Below are 16,833 nucleotides of genomic sequence, written 5' to 3' on the forward strand. Positions count from 1 at the left end.
GCTTCACACTGTGTGACCAAAGCAGGCAGAAACCCTATAAGGAACAAGCAGACACACACAGATACACACACACACACACACACACACACACACACACACACACGCTACAGTTAATCCTTCCCAAAACCGAATAATAATAATGGTTTACTATAGAAAAATAACTCTGAACAGGAGAGAATGCAATTCTACTAGTGATTGATTATTGCATTTCAACTATGACAAATTAAAATAAAGGCTTTTTTTTAAATAACTGACAAAAGTAAATGCTTCTTTCAAGTGCCTTGATAAGATAGGAGAGAGGCCAACAAGACTACACTGGGGAAAAGTTCATATCAGCATTTCCTAAGTCACTTTCTTAATTGGGCATTTGCGGCACTTCTCTCCCTGAAAAATGAGGATGACTCACAGTCCCAGCCAGGAAATAGTGCTTGCGCTAAACCCAAGAACAATTACAGCACAGCACTTGCCTGCAGAGCTAACCGATCAGAACTCTGTTCTTTTAACCTTGTCACAGGCAGACTGAGAACAGCTATTTGGCTGGCCAGCACACCTCCTTCTTATTGCCTCTTGGGTCACAATCTCTCTGCCTCCAGAATGCTCATGTTCATGTGCTAAAATCGAAGAGACCAGCACAGTCCAGCAGCAACAACAGTTTCCAGTGGGAGGAACGAAAGAGAAACAGGTCAACCTAAAAAGATGGAGAACAAACACCACGCAAGCTGTAAACCGAGTCGGTACATGTGCAGGTAAGTTCAGGGCTTTCATGGCACAGCAGCCATAAGCTGTGAGCAACCAACTTCCTTCAGCTTATGCATAAACTTTACTTCCAACATATCCCATTCATTCCTAAGGATTCAAAGGAAAGCAAACATGAATCTAGGCTCCCAAAATGCAATTTAGATCAGGTGACTGCAGGCACAGAAAAATTCAACACGCAGATGAAAAATGTGGACACATAACTCAAGATGGAATGCTACAGAAAGAGAAGATGTAGAATTTAAGTGTGCTCTGCTCTGATACAGTTGCCATATCTCAAAAAGTAAAAACCAGGACACCCTGAAAGTTATTGAACTTTTTTTAGACAAACCCCAAAGTTGTTGAGCCAAATGAACAAAAACGCGAATTGAACGCAATGTTTTGGTTTACTTGCTGAAGATCCAAGATAAACTGCCACCTTCCAGAAATTCCCCCCAGACATCACTTCTGCCCTTGAAATCCTGGTAATGTCCAGGAAATCCTAGACTTATGGCAACCCTAGCTCTGCCTAGCATACTGCAGTCCGCATGTGACTTCAGCTCAACCCCACATGCAGGGAATGCCCACCTGTTGCCCTTTACTCTCCTACCATTTTTCTTTGTCTCAGTAATACTTGGATACTGAGGTAGAAGAGATACGCAAAGCAGTGGGATGGGGAAGGCAGAGCAAAAATGCTTTTCCTTCAGAATTGGAAACTGCCTTATATTAGGCAGACTATATGGCAACCTAGCTCAGTAGTGGATACTCCAGCTGGCAGCACATCTACACATCTCCTCGGAAAGGAATGTGTGAGGTAGGACTGTGTCTGGTGCTCTACACATTTTGTATCAGGATTATGTACAGTGGTGCCTCGCAAGACGAAATTAATTCGTTCCGTGAGGCTCTTTGTATAGCGGTTTTTTCGTCTTGCGAAGCAAGCCCATTGACAGCTTAGCGGATTAGCGCTATTAGCGGTTTAGCAGCTTTTAGCGATTAGCTGTTAAGCGGCTTATCAGCGGATCAGCTGATAAGCGGCTTAGCGGCTTAGGAAAAGGGGGGGGAGGGAAAAAACCCGAAGGAACTTGCAAGACCTTTTCGTCTTGCGAAGCAACCCCATAGGGAAATTCGTTTTGCGAAGCACCTCCAAAACGGAAAACCCTTTCGTCTAGTAGGTTTTCCGTCTTGCGAGGCGTTCGTCTTGCGGGGCATCACTGTACAAGTTTTCCCTTTGGTTGTTATGTGAAGTTCAAAAACCCAGATCCACACGTCAACTACCGTATTGGCCTGAATATACTGTATGTTTCTGTGTATAAGACACCCCTGTGTATAAGATGCACCCTATTTTGGGGAACTCATAATTAATAAAATGGGGGGAGATTGCCCCTCTGTATAAGACTACCCCCCCTTTTTAACATTATCTTTTAGTAAAAAAAACAAAAACCTAGTCTTATACACAGAAAAGTATGGTAAGCCTCACTTTTTTTTCCAAATTCTGACTGTGAAAAGTTAAAGTGTAGATTAAAGTCACAATGTTACAAAAATTGGCTTTTACGATATCGCTGCTGAAACAAACATCTAGTAAAATGGAATAGGTGTGAGTGCTTGCTGAATTTTAAGGGAGCAGCTTATATTCAGGTATTGTCTTTTTTTCTTTCCCCCCTTTTAATTTTAAAGGTGTGGCTTATATTCGGGTGCGGCTTATATTTGGGCCAATACAGTATATATCCACCACCTCTGCTGTGAACCTGCTGAAGCAGCACTGGGTAATTTTCAATCTTTCCATTTAAAAAGCACTCAACCATCTCAAGAAAATTACTGGATCAGAATCTAGTACTCTCAAAAATTATAGATGAGGTGCAGGTCTGATAAGAACAGGTATAAAATCCAGCCAAAAACTTGCTGAAAAGGGAAGATCTAAACTAGGAGATGGAGAACCACCAGAGATGAGGCAAGAGTAAACTTTTCCTGGGTAGGAAGTGCCATAACCCAGATGCAGTCACAGAAAAGGCTCACTGGATTCCTGTCAATCACACCTCAAGCACTGATGGGACATGAAGAGCCGCCTTCAAAAAGCTTCACAACAGAGTAGTCCTTTAGTCATCTTGCACCCACTCTTCCTTTGATCACCCTAACATACTTTGCTGTTCTATTCAACAGGGGCATCTGAGACACTTAATTTTTATTCAAGTCACAGAATCTGCCTTATTTCTCATCAGCACCTCTTAAATAGGGGAAGCAAGAAAGTTCATGGCACTATACCATGCACATCTCAAACCACAGCAATAAAGTCCGTACTAAAGCAGCTCATCCTCTTCTAACTCCAAAGATTTGCCATGGTGCAACATATTTGCTGAAACTTAGGTGAGGGAAGTGACTACATATAGATGAGATTGTGCTGGGGCCGTAAACAAGCTGATTAGCAGTCTTTGTCTTTGGGGACGGGACTGAACAAATGTCTAAAACCAGAAATAAAAATAAACTCAGTGTACATCACTCAATGCCAAAACACGTATTTACTGAAAAACAATTTTTATCTTAGCTTGAATGACAGCATTAGATTTTCAACTGACATAGTGCAAAGCAGTTTGCAAGGTAACACTAGGAAGATAGGGACAATATTTGCCCACAAGGGACTACACAAGATGCGAACTATGTGCTAGTGGGGGGATGGGGGATGGGAGAAAAACACTTCATTAGAGAGCCTGATAGAGCCCAAGAACAACAGGGCTAGATTAAAGTACTCCCAGCTCCATCTTCTGGTCTGCTGCCTTGGTAGTACAGGGACTATGGCACTGGAATCCAGCTGCCAAGGTTTCCAGGCATGCGACCTTTAATCATCTATAATCCCCCTGACTTTGTGCAGCAACAGTGGCAGAGAACTCCACCATCAATAGCTTGAGGCCAGGACTCATGTTCATAGCCTCCAGGACTATGATTGATCGACAGTCTCTTACTCATAGCCACAACTAGAAGACAAAAAAGCTCCTGGACCATTTTTGAGAAGCTGTGTCTGGATTTCTGTTTGATGTGGAGACTTCCCAACAGGAAAGCTCCCCTGTTGTAAGGCGGCAGTCAACCTTGTTCACTCAGTTGCTTTCTGGATTCCCTTTACATCTGTGGCAGGGAATGGATGTCTGCAAGGGGACCTGAAGGGAAGTGCTGGCATCTTCAAAAGGACATTTCACCAGTCCTCTGTTTTGGCTGTCATAGTTAAGCAGGAGGATTTCACCTCTGAGTTTTACTACAGTGATTCCACTAGCATTCCACAGAAGTATCCTTTCCCATATTGGACACAGATAAGGCATGATCTGGAGGGATAGCCCTTTTTAAAAAAATTCTACTGACCTCACTGAATCCACACTAGCACCAGTTGGATAAGAGATAGGGAAAGTTTTCTTGGTAATCATGGTATTTAGCTTTTCTAACTCTGATAATTCGGTAGCTTTTAACTGATCTACATTGCACAGAAAGGACATAGCAAAAAAAAAAAAAAAAAAAAAAAAACCCACAGGATATCTACTAGGCAGATATCTCAAAAGGTTTCTCCAAGTGCAAAATCCATTCTCATCCACTGTATTCTTCCATGGGGGGGGGGGGGGAGGTGGGACAGTCTTTTCTGGCTGTAGCAGCTATGTAGAAACAAAAACACTGCATTCTATTGGGGCAGGGAAGAGGCTAAGGAGAAGACTTCATAGCTTTAGTGAGGTTTAGATTAACTAGCACTGCAGATCCTGTTCGTTCGCCCCCAGTCTGTGACCACCTGAGTTGGCAGCACTTACAACCACCCACAATTCATATTTTGTCTTAACTTACTTGCTTTCCACTGTTTACTGTTGCCACTTTCCACCCTCAAGTCCTCTGGCACACAAAGAAGAGATGTGGACAAATTGAGACACAGGAGTTTCACAAACAAGAATTAGAGAGCTGTGTGTTCTGCTCACCTTTGGTGAACAGACTCATGGAGAATTGACACTCACACAATCCACTGAACAAACCTACATCACAATGATCAGGTATAAGGAGAGCCTGCCCATTTTTTAATTCCTTCTGCCCTATGAAAAAAAGGAGTGCTTTCCTATCAATAGGATTTCCAAGCAGAAAACATTCACCCCACAGTCACAAAGAGTAACTGCACACAAGCCGTATTCCTTCTGCGAGTGCATCCCTCATACCCAGTGCTATTTTTCCAAAAAAAAAAAAAAGAGGTGCCAGAACTCACCATGAACACTTCCCCTGTGCTCTTAGAATGGCAACGGCTCCCACCTGAAAGATGAACTGGCAAGTTCCAGCTAAAAACAGCTTTGCTCATACTACCCCGCAAACAGAGGGTATGAACAGGTAAATCTTTTATTCCCAAAGGTGTAGAAAGTTTTCTAAAGGACATGAAAGACCCCAATCTCCTACAACACACCCAATTTACTCTAAGAGGAACAGGTAGATACAGAATGTTAAGGGGCAAAACCTCAGCCTTGGTAACCTTCTGTCTGCCAAAATGAAGTGAGTCTTTTTGGAAAGAAGCTGACCTGGTTGCAAAGCAGGTTACATGCAGCATACACAGTTTTTGTCAGTCTTAATCAAGGACGGCCCTTTCCCATCTGCATAAAGCTCTTACAAGAAGCAAGATAAATTAGGCATATGGTTCTTGATTTGGAAGGCAAATTCTATGCATTAACACAATACTGCTGCTAGAAGAGTGGTAAAAACAGGGCTTCTTCCTCACTTCTAAAATTGCAACATTAAAGACCAATGGATATGACAGGGAATGGCATTTAATCAAAGCACATGTTTTAAGAAAACCAAGACACTCAGAGCTTTGGCACTGAATCATAACGCACTACTGTTTAAAACTGATAATGAGCAAAGTGATTCTACCAATTCCTAATGGCAAACTGCACCATATTTGTAATCATCACTCTGGTCGCCCTTAGATTTCAAAGGGTTTTTAGCTTGGGGCATTCTGGAATCCTATTGTAGAACATATTCTACCAAACAAAAACTTGAAAAACATTTCAGGTCTGCAGTAGCCCTCATACACTGTATTCTGACATTAAGTGGTTGGTCCTTTTAGTCCTGATTTAATACGTTGTGAATTATAGCCCACCAGACACCAAGTGCTAAGGGCAGGTAGCAGTGGTTTGGCATGAGCGTGGGTATGCCAATAATTATGCATGGCATAATAGAAGTTTTTAGTCACCAGTATAGCAATGCCAACCCCCTCCCTAAATAGAATGCAGAATGGAAGACAAAGTTACTTATAACTAAAGTATAAACACCTATCGCAGGAATATTTACAACAGAGCAGTTCGTAAGGACCTCTAGAGAATTTTTATATTATTTTAAAACAATACTTAAGCAACCTTCTACAAGCTGAAGCTTACACACCTATGAATGAAACCCAGTTTTCACAGAGACAATTGTGGCTTCTCACCTACAGTTGAAGCTGCCTCCTGAACATTTATGCCTCATGTATTGCTGTATAAGAGCTGGACAATGCACCAACCATGCACAGTTCTGTTCAACACTGTATTTTTTATATGCTGCCTCTACAGACAACAATGGCAGCAAACTCCCTTTGTGTAAGTGGTAGGCACACCAGAAATTAGCCTAGAGCAGAGTTTCCCTTTCTTTCCAATGTTTTTTAAATCCACAACAGTGCTGATCACTAGGCAATGCCGGTTCTCTCTGAAATATGAAAATGCCTGAAAACCCTTAGCACAAAGCCATTTCCCCCTTCCGATGCGTCACACTCAACAATTTGCTTTCAAGCTTCAGAATTATGATACTATAATTTTTAGATGCTCCAAGTTAGTAAAAAGCTTTTTTTAAAAAAAAAAAAAAAGGTATTTCAGCAAAATGATGCTGCTAATCATATTTGCCCAACAAAACTGATGAGCAATTTGCTCCTTTGTGATGTTGGTACGTATACAAGCTGAAAGCATCAAGTTACCACATTTCATTCATGCAACCCTCAAGGAGAACTGCCTCAATGCTGGCTGAGCATATATTTTGTGTTTTATAAGTATGAACCATGGAAGCTGTTCCCACCATGGCTCATTTATTAATGAGCACTACTAGAACCAAGTTAACTTCTCCTTACTGCATTCATTTTTTGCAGGCCATGTGTGGTGCTCAATGTCAGCCAGAAAAACACAGTCTATTAAAATGCCACAGTGCCCTTTAAAAATATGAATCCTAAGCCCAATCAAGGCATATCTGGCAGTGGCAACATTTAATTTTTGACTTCTGCTTTGACTTCTAAGGAACAGCTAAAGAACGGGTAAAAAACTGCAGTCAAAGGAAGCAATTCCAATATTTCACAGTGCCACACAAACACACAATACAGAAATGACATAATGGTAGGCATTACATACATATTCATTTTTTAAATTAGCTATAAAAAGGAAGATCTGGGTACTGATGATTCTGACTTGCTCATGTAAGATCTTTAAGGACAAATGACCACACAAACTTTGACAATAGGCACCGAAAAGGAATTATGAATGTGGCCAAATCTGCACCATTTCTCTGCTTTTTCAACAAAGGAACGACTCAACACAACATCCATCGTTTGGGGAGGGGAGAAAAAATGGGAAACTGACAACAAAAGGAGTGTTAAATTTTAGAGGTTCTAATGAAAGAAATGCAAGGTTAGAAATAAAAATTCTGAGACCAATGTCACATCAGGGCACCATGTAAGAAAAGGGGGGGGAAGGAGGGGGGTTATGTCTCACAAAACAAAAGCCCGGGGAGGGGGGGGATGTAATCTCACAAAAGAAACCCCACCTTAAAATAGCCTCAATTCTCTCACTTACATGTATGCTGGAGAAAGTGGCGACGACCTGGATGTTTTAAGCACAGGAACTGGGAATTTCCACATAGCAGGAGAACTCGTTTTCCATTTCAATGGCATGTTGGTCACCACGATACTACAATAACAGCAAACAGCGTTTCCATAACAGACTACCAATTTGGACTTCCATTCCAGACACACGCTACTGGCAAAACGGTGGCTGCTGAAGCTCGGAACAAGCCAAGCGAGCTTGCCAGTGAGCTTAAACCAAAGCTTCCAGTCTGAAAAAAGGGGTTGAGAGGCATCTCATTTTAAACCCTGCTGTCCCCTAAAGCAATAAGGCGATTCTATCACTCCAACTCGAATAGTGCCACCTCGTTAGAGAAGTGTTGTCTGCAGTATATGTTCAACAGAAAGAAAGAGAGGGAGAGGGAGAGGGAGAGAGAGAGAGAGAGAGAGAGAGAGAGAGAGACAGAAAGGAGCTGCACTTTACAAGTCACCACAATGCAGCTTTTTTCTATAAAAAGAATGCCTCTCCACCCCCCCACCCCAAGAACAAGCCTGTAGTGCTATTGTTCTACCTTCACAGTCACACTGCAGCACCATACTACATTCTGTACCTATTAACCTGATTTCTGACCAATAGTAGCAGGGTGGGAAAGGGGAAGGGGAAAAAAGATGGGATCCATAATGAAAACGAAGCAACATACCGACTCAGTACACACTTGTCATCCTCTGAACATTCTTCATTTGAGCTGCAACAATACAAGTGGGAGAGAAATCTCAGCATAGCCCTGGGCCAAACGACAGAGAGATCAGTGACCAAACAAAGCAGCCTGTTTTGCTTCCGTGCAAGCCAAAGAATGCAAGGATGCCATTGTGGCAAAAGCCTATTGCATAATAACAATAGTATATTTTTGCTTTTGTTTAAGAAAAAAAGGAAAATAAATGGGGAGGAGAAGAGAAAAAACCAGTCTTTCCTAATCCATAGTCAGGGCGACCGAACGACCGAACAAGGATACATATCTGCAGATTCCTGCATGTTCTTCCACACAGCTTCGTATTCAAGGCACTCTCATTTTCCCTATTCTCTGCTTCCAGGTGAGATGAGTAAAAACCCCATGCATTTTTACAATATGCTCAGGTGACATGTATATTGCTCTCCGTCTTCTGTCTGCAGCAAATGGAGAGCAATGTGCCGCTAATAACTGTCCTTGCAGGAACACGATCAACAATCAAATAGAGCAGCCCCCCCCCCCCAAGAGCTCACAAATTGCCTCAAGTCCTGACGAAGCAGCTGGACACGCAGGTGTCCGTCACACATACCCAAACACAGCCCCTGTGGTCTGGTGGTGACCTCCAGGGGCAAGCAGTTACCATGTGTAAGAGCGCGTGCGCATTTTTTAAAAGCGCACTTAAAGCACACACATAAATTTATCTGCTTTATGAAGGCATCTCTGACAGAGAGCTTGTTAGGGGAAGGGTAGGGGAGAACAGAAAGGAATTTCACCCCAAACCAAGCAGTGGCTTGACTGACCCATTAGGTGTGTCTACAGCAACTCCCATGAACAAGTGCTAAGCATTTGCATACTATTGTAGAAGGGTCACAAGTGGACTCCAATATTGATTTTTATGGACTTGATGTGTCTCCTTCTCTCTCAGATTTATGTTCAGTAGCATGCATGACCTGAATATTTCCTCAGCGAAAAGTCTAAATACTGTATAATGGAAAAGGCTATGAAAGCAGGAATGCTTTTTATTTAATAATGCTATTTCTGTTCAGCTTCATTTGCATTGCAGGAAAAAGGCACTAGCAGAAAGGGCTCTAAGATTTTTGTGTTCAAGTCCCAAGCTGCAAGGGGAACTGTAGCTATGGGCAGGTATCCAAGGTACAGAGGCATATGACATACCAACACAGAGAGCTGAACTGAATGTTGCTGGGCCTATAGCCCTAACCCAAGGAGAACAATCTTTTAAGCAGCCTTCTTAAAGCAATGTAGGGGCAGGACATGTTAATATCACAAACGCTACTGAAAATTAGCAAGATAGGGAGTTCAAATATGTGGGGGTAGAAGGCAGATGCACATGCCACATGTGACACTGTGAGCATATTCAGCTCTGGATTTTCATTCTAAGAAAGAAAACTTGACACTCCAGAGATCTGGTTTTGCTGATAAGACCAGCCAGATTTATTGCCAATAAAAGCAGATTTACTGAAGCATGCAGCCAACGCCAAAGGCTGCATTCACAGAACTGGATAAAGTCACACATTTACATGCTGACTGATGCCTACTTTTCAAAGCTTGTACTACCAACAGTGTATGAACTGGTCTCATTTGCATAGATCGCTCCACACTGGACCCTGCCGTCACTCATGAATCCTTTGCATCATGCAGCCAAGCACCATTGTCTAAACTTAACACTGTACACATTACATAATCATTGCTTCTCTGCCAGATCACTGGTGTGTTTCACACATTTATTTTTTAAAAAGCAAGATTAATGATCAAGTTCAGTACTAAAAGAGTGCCTTTCATCTACTGACACCTACTGAAGACAAGAGAAGCAAGGTCACTGCTGTTCAACCTCAAGCGTTGCCTAGTTGTGGCAAGCAAGACAGAAGACCTGCTGCTTGTGGAGTAACAGAATATGGTAATTCTGCTATGTGCCTATGTGCCAGTGCACTAAGGGGGGGGGTGGTAAATTGGTGGTAAATCTTCCTCAGTGCAGGAGTCTGGTCAAGTCTGGTCAAGAAGGTGCCATAAGAGCTATGCAGTTACAAGGGCACTATTGCCAACCAGAGGCCAAGATCCTCACTGCTCATCAGCACTGACCCCTTGGAGGCACTGCAGGGCAGAAAGCCACCATGCAATTTGATCAGGGAAATGGCTTGTTTACCTTGTTTTCCGTTAGAGGCTCCCAGTCCTCCTCCATTACTGTAAATCAAACAATTGCTATTTCACAGAGCTCACCAATACGGTGGTACCTCGGGTTACATACAATACGGTGGTACCTCGGGTTACATACACTTCAGGTTACATATGCTTCAGGTTACAGACTCCACTAACCCAGAAATACTGCTTCAGGTTAAGAACTTTGATTCAGGATGAGAACAGAAATCGTGCTCTGGCGGCCCAGCAGCAGCAGAAGGCCCCATTAGCTAAAGTGGTGCTTCAGGTTAAGAACAGTTTCAGGTTAAGAACGGACCTCCGGAACGAATTAAGTACTTAACCTGAGGTGCCACTGTATTAGTATTAACAGTTCCAGCAACTCATCAATTCTGCTCCTCTCTAAACAGACCTTTGCCTTCAGCCCATACTACCAATGTGTAAGAACAATAAAGCTGTACAGCCAACTGAAGCAAAGGATAAAATGCAAGCCATTTCAGAACCTACCCCTAACCCCCCTCCCAAAAAAAGAGCTGATCTCTGAAAAGAGGCAACACACCCTCCTCAAGGCAACACATTGGTTTGGAATCCTCTGGAACAATTACCAGTACTTCTTCCAGTGGGAACAGAGTTAATCAAGCCAAATAATCGCCAACACTGCAGAAATTCAAGAAAATACTTCACTCGGGAGACTAAGTGATTGAGTTTTTTCAACTGTTCTATATATTGGGAAGGGGCGGCAATGTTTTCCCCAGATGAGACCATTATTAACACTCTTCATCTTGGCATGGGATTTAGCTCACATATCTCAGCTGCTCAGTTTTCTAGATAAGCCTTTTTCAACCTGGGGCCCTCCAGGCTGTGTGGACTACAACTCTCATCAGCCCCAGCGAGGATGGCCAATGGTCAGGGAAGACAGCAGCTGTAGTTGAAAACATCAGGAAGACACCAGGTTGGAGAAGCTTGCTCCAAACAACCAGGAGCATCTATCATTCTGAGGAGAGCTGTAGGTGCTGGAGCCACCTAGAGGTGGGCATCATACTTTCATCATACTTCAGGAAGACCCACTGAAATCATTGGACTTGTTACTTAAGCCCACTGACTTCAATGGGTCTACTCTGAACATGATTTAGCTGGATAGCACTCAATATTTCTTGATAAAAACATGTATTGCACAACTCAGTTAACATATCTGATCAGATGCATCATATCATCAAAACAGTTACAACTTAGTAACCCCATCTGAAATCCTCACTCTATAAGGAGTTATTTCAAAATAGGGCTCTGTCTTCTGTCAGGAGGACAGACTAGATACACTTTTCAGTCCCTTTCAACACAGCAATGCTAAATCACAATGAAAACCTTGGATATATTAGCTGAGACAGCTGCTGGCTCATCTTTCTTCCGGAAAGCAATCTGAGCAGATGGTGGGCTGCATTTTTTTACATGGTGTACATTCTTCTACCACATGCACAATAAACTGGGCGTGCAAATAGCAGTACCAAACTCTGGCCAAGACATGCTTCAGCTGCTGATGAAACAAAATGTTCATAGCAGATTGCAAGTCACTAGGATGCCACGCACCGGGTTTTTTTCAGTGGCCAGTAGCTGAAATCTTAAAGGTGAAAGGCCAAAGGCTATGGAAGGAGGGTAAGTTTAGCAGCGCTCATGATAGAAGGGGGCAAAGAGAGACCCCAACCAAGAAAACAGCATCAAGGGTCAGTGCACTGGGTATCCATGCTCTGTCTACAGTCTTCCTTGCTTGGTCACACGGCAAAGCCTCCAAGAAGTGGTCAAGGGAGGGGTTAAAAGAACTCCCAGCAATGCTGTGCCTTCTGTAAGCACTTGGTGTTTTATTCTTACTGTACTTAACAAAACTTATATGACAGTTGATTGTAATAAAGCTTGTAAGTAATTTACAAGAAATATTAGAATGATGAATAAAAAACAGTTAAGCACATTTAAAAATAATTGAAATCAACAGTAAAAGAGATGACATCACGTCAACAGCTGCATACCTGCATAGGCTTGCCTAAGCAAAAATATTTTAAGCAAACGCTGAAAAGAGTACTGTGAAGGCGCCTGATTTCAACAAGCAGGAAGTTGAAAACTGTGGGTGCCACCACAATGAAAGATCCATTTCTTAGAACTATCAAATGAGTGTTACACGGCACCTGTAAAAGTGCTAGCTGCAGAGAATGAAGCGGTCAAGTTGAGATTCCTGCATTGCAGGGGGTTGAGCTAGATGACCCTTAGGGTCCCTTCCAACTATGACATACAGGGAAAGGCAGTCGCACAAGAAAACTGGTCCCAAGCTGTTAATGGCTTTATATACACCGAACATGAACCAGTGTATACGTCTCATCAGAGCTCTCACTCCTGTCAGCAACCTGCTGCAGCATTCTGCACTATCTGCAATTTCTAGGTCAAACACAAGTACTATACTAAAATGTAGACTTTGTTTTCCATTTGGAACTCAACAACATGCGGAAATTAAAACACAAGGGAGTACCTCATATAAGGGGGCTTAAGGATGGAGTTGCTATATTTTAAGCTATTGCTACTAGCAGCCAAAGAGCTAGATCCATCATATTTCCAGAACTTGCAAGATCCATGTGGCAATAAATGCAACTATGCATAGGCACTGCATGCTCTTTCAAAAACACCTTCATCTCTAGACAATATAAAGCGTGCCAGAAAAGGAAAATCACACAATTACCAATTAAGCAATAACTAAATATGGAATCTACTCAGTAAAACATTAATTAATTAATAGAACTGTTGAATTAATGCATCCTTATACACCAGGGATCACATTTATTTGCTTCTCAGATGACATGTCACTGCTATTCAGGGTTGGAATTATAGATTAAGCTGGCCTCAAATTGTGACCTTTTAATCATGTAAGATCTAGACAGCTTGAGGTCTTAAAAGGTTTTTCCACAGTACATTTGTCCTTTCCAAACACCATTAAATATAACACAAACACACAATTCTGTTCTATTCAGCTATGTAATGAAAGCAAGGATTACAGGAAAACTTCAACTTCACACTGTATCCTCCTTCCTGTTCCCCCCACCCCCCCACCCAAAAATCATAGGAAAAATACCCTCATACTAATTTCCTCCTAGTCAAGTTGCCTGCAGGTGTGAGACTCAGGATCATTAAGAAGTTCATTACAATTTGGGGACAGAGCAATGCAAGTGCGCGCACACACACGACACAGAGCAGCTGCTGAGAGTCTGAGGGTCCTGCTCCTGCCTCTCTCCACCAGGCGTAGGACAGGGCCTGATAGACTGTAAAAGGACTGCTGCTGCTACCCAGCAGAGAATACTGTTTACATTCTTTAAAACTGCTTTTTAATTTTGTTTTTAAATTGTTTTCTGGAGGTTGGGGGGGGGGGGTATTCGGCTGACATGCTGGTAACAAACAATCCAAAGCCATGTTTCTGTTAGATCCACCTCTGGAAGATAAGACATTTCTAGCAAAAGCAGACTTTACGGAAGATGTGATAGTCCACAGGCACTTACCCAAAAGTATAGTGTCGTTTTCAGTTTCCGAACAATAAAGCCTTAAGAGCTCAAAAACAGGGCACTATCAGTAGACCAGGGTTTCTCTGCTCCTCCGCTCCAGAAGGACGTGCCCCCATCATAGTGCTTATAGCACCAAAATGAAGCTAAAGGAATTCAGAATGTGCAACAGGGTCTTCTGGAAGGGATACTGCACCCAGTGGAAGGTTTAGGAGTACTTAATGCTTCTATACCACTGGTCCTAAGAGGACAGGGGACTTGGCCAGAAATCTGGATGAACACTAGTGGGGCCTTATCTAAGAGGAGAATACAAACACAGTGAATTAGAACAAATGATTAACATCTTGTCCTTTATGTACTTCAGGTCAGCATTGATGTACCTTCTTATTAAAAGTGATATTCTGAACAAAATGGCAGCATCAGTTTCCCATTCATATAATTCAGCACTTGCAGGGTCACAGAAAATTCAAATTAAATACCTGTTCAAACTTAGTTACAATGTGTGTGACTACTCAGGTTGACTTTGTGTAATCTATGTGTTTAAACAAAAGATGCAAGTCTTATCGGGGGGGGGGGGGCTTACTTCCAAGTAAACATATGTATTATCACACTGTCAATGATGCTGTATCATTTTGGTGCTACAGTGGTACCTCGGGTTAAGTACTTAATTCGTTCTGGAGGCCCGTTCTTAACCTGAAACAGTTTTTAACCTGAAGCACCAATTTAGCTAATGGGGCCTCCCACTGCTGCAGCGCCGCTGCTGCGCGATTTCTGTTCTCATCCTGAAGCAAAGTTCTTAACCTGAAGCACTATTTCTGGGTTAGTGGAGTCTGCAACCTGAAGCGTATGTAACCCGAAGCGTATGTAACCCGAGGTGCCACTGTATATTCCTGCTTTCCAAAGAATTATGATTTGGTCCAATCCTTAGGTAAGCCTGCTATAAACTTCACATTTGGGGGAGGGGGGAGTGAAGCTTTGTCAATATGACAGAAGTGAATTAGACGGCAGCTTAAGATAAAAACAGATCAATATGGCAGCTCCCTCTACATTGAAGAATCTTAGCTGCACAAATTTCTGTCACATTCTGCAGCACCCAGAGGCAAAGTTATTACACAATGACGTTTAAGACCCAGAAAGTGAGGTGATGTTTATTCAAAATCAGTAATGCCACCTTCTGGTGATTATGTGAACAGATTAAGAGCATGCATTTAAACCAGGCATAGGCAAACTCTGGCCCCCCCAGATGTTTGGGACTACAATTCCCATCATCCCTGACAACTGTTCCTGTTAGCTAGGGATGATGGGAATTGTAGTCCCAAATATCTGGAGGGCCAGAGTTTGCCTATGCCTGATTTAAACTGATGTTCATGACTCTTCTTTTAATGGGCAAGCTACAAAGCACAGCAGCTGAGTGACAACTGAGCTGTACAAGGGAAAGGTGGAAGCAGGATTCAAGTTATTTTCCTTCAATCATCTGACCTGGTGTACACAAGTTCACTTACCTGAGGAAAAAAATGTACAGATGAACAGAGCATGGACTGCCTCAATCTGTCCTAAGGACAGCGGGAGAAGAAACCATCAATTCTTCAGCCAGTCAGGGGGATGGCCACGATGGAAATAAGATGGCCAGTTAAACTCAGAGCTTTCCAAACTTTTCATTTTTAGACATGCATCATTTAACGACATGGTAATTCACTTTTACTGTACTAGCAAACCAGAGGTTAAACTAACCCCCTTCCAGCCCCGGGAGGAGCATGGGGAGCATTCATGCAACACACCTACACACTGCAGCCAACAGGCTAACATGTCACGACACACAGTTTGGAAAGCTCTGCTCTAAGCTCTCCTCCAAAGCCCAGAAAAACAGCTTGGAACAAAAGTCCCTGCTGCCTAAAAAAACCCAAACCTTGAGGAAAGGAGAGGGGAATGCAAAGGCATTCAGAAAAGCTGAAAGTAAAAGATGATGTCTCTTAATTCTTCCTGCCTGAGAGAGGGCAGCGATGAAGACAATAATGGAGACAGCAGCCAAGATGGCACCACCCTCAAAAGAGGCCTCTTCCTTGTTTGAGAAAGAACATGGAAGCAATAACTTAGAGAAGAACTATGATGCTATAAAACACTTGAAAGCTTATTAAAAACACTTGAAAAGAACTAATGCTTCCAACGGAATCAAAACTGACAGAACCTAACACAAGGCTTGACTCTTTAACAGAAAACAACAAAAGAATTAAGCCAAATCCATTACAAAAATATCAAATAATTAGAAAAAGATATACGCAACATGCCTGAAGATGCAGAAAATTTAAATTGTAGAATAATTTTACATTTTCGTTCTTTTGAAGAGGGCATGGAAGGAAATGACCTTGCACATTTTATTGTCACATGGCTTAAATCAATGTTTCTAGACCTCATAATCTCTGCAGCTGGTTTTGAACAGGCACACAAAAGCACTCAAACCCAAACTGAGGGTACTTCCTCCATGATATAATTGTCTGCTCTGTACATTACAGGAAGAAAGAGGAAATGTGGAACAAACTGTGGAACCTAATATCCTTATAAAAACATTCCAGTTATGGTAATGAAGGTCTGGCTTCTGAAACACAGGGCTGGGGGGCGGGAGGCTTTATGTGCTTACAGAATTAAACTGCAAAAAGCTGGAATTAAATATTGCTGGGGCTTCCCCTTCGATCTTATCCCAAGAGGATCAACACAGATCACAACAACAAAGAGACTAGAACCAACAGAACTCCCCAACACTCTTGGAACTGATCTACCTCTGGAATGGCAGCAAGGAGAGGCAATGGAAGAACACACCAAACTTTCTGATGGAAGCTTGGAGGATAGATCTGGCAAACACCTCACACATAACAAGAGAGGAGATCACTACAAC

The 16,833-nt window shown here is 42.4% G+C and overlaps 1 protein-coding gene across 7 annotated transcripts in view; it reads right to left on the minus strand.

The window, feature by feature from the left end:
• The window catches only part of KLHL13 (kelch like family member 13), a 570,056-nt gene that overhangs the window by 36,056 nt on the left and 517,167 nt on the right, over positions 1-16,833 (minus strand). For 2 of the 7 annotated variants that reach the window (XM_083722897.1, XM_083722898.1), the window contains exons 4-5: positions 8,236-8,280; positions 7,548-7,661 (exon numbers count right to left, since the gene is read on the minus strand). The exons of 3 other annotated variants lie outside the window; for them this stretch is intronic. In XM_083722897.1, coding sequence (XP_083579023.1) covers positions 7,548-7,661; positions 8,236-8,280 — 159 coding nt within the window. Of the gene's footprint in view, positions 1-7,547; positions 7,662-8,235; positions 8,331-13,943; positions 14,235-16,833 lie in introns of those variants that run through there. 2 more of the 7 variants (XM_083722896.1, XM_083722894.1) reach the window with 2 other exon arrangements.

Source organism: Podarcis gaigeae (assembly GCF_964106915.1).
Source record: "Podarcis gaigeae genome assembly, chromosome: Z".
Classification (NCBI taxonomy): domain Eukaryota; kingdom Metazoa; phylum Chordata; class Lepidosauria; order Squamata; family Lacertidae; genus Podarcis; species Podarcis gaigeae.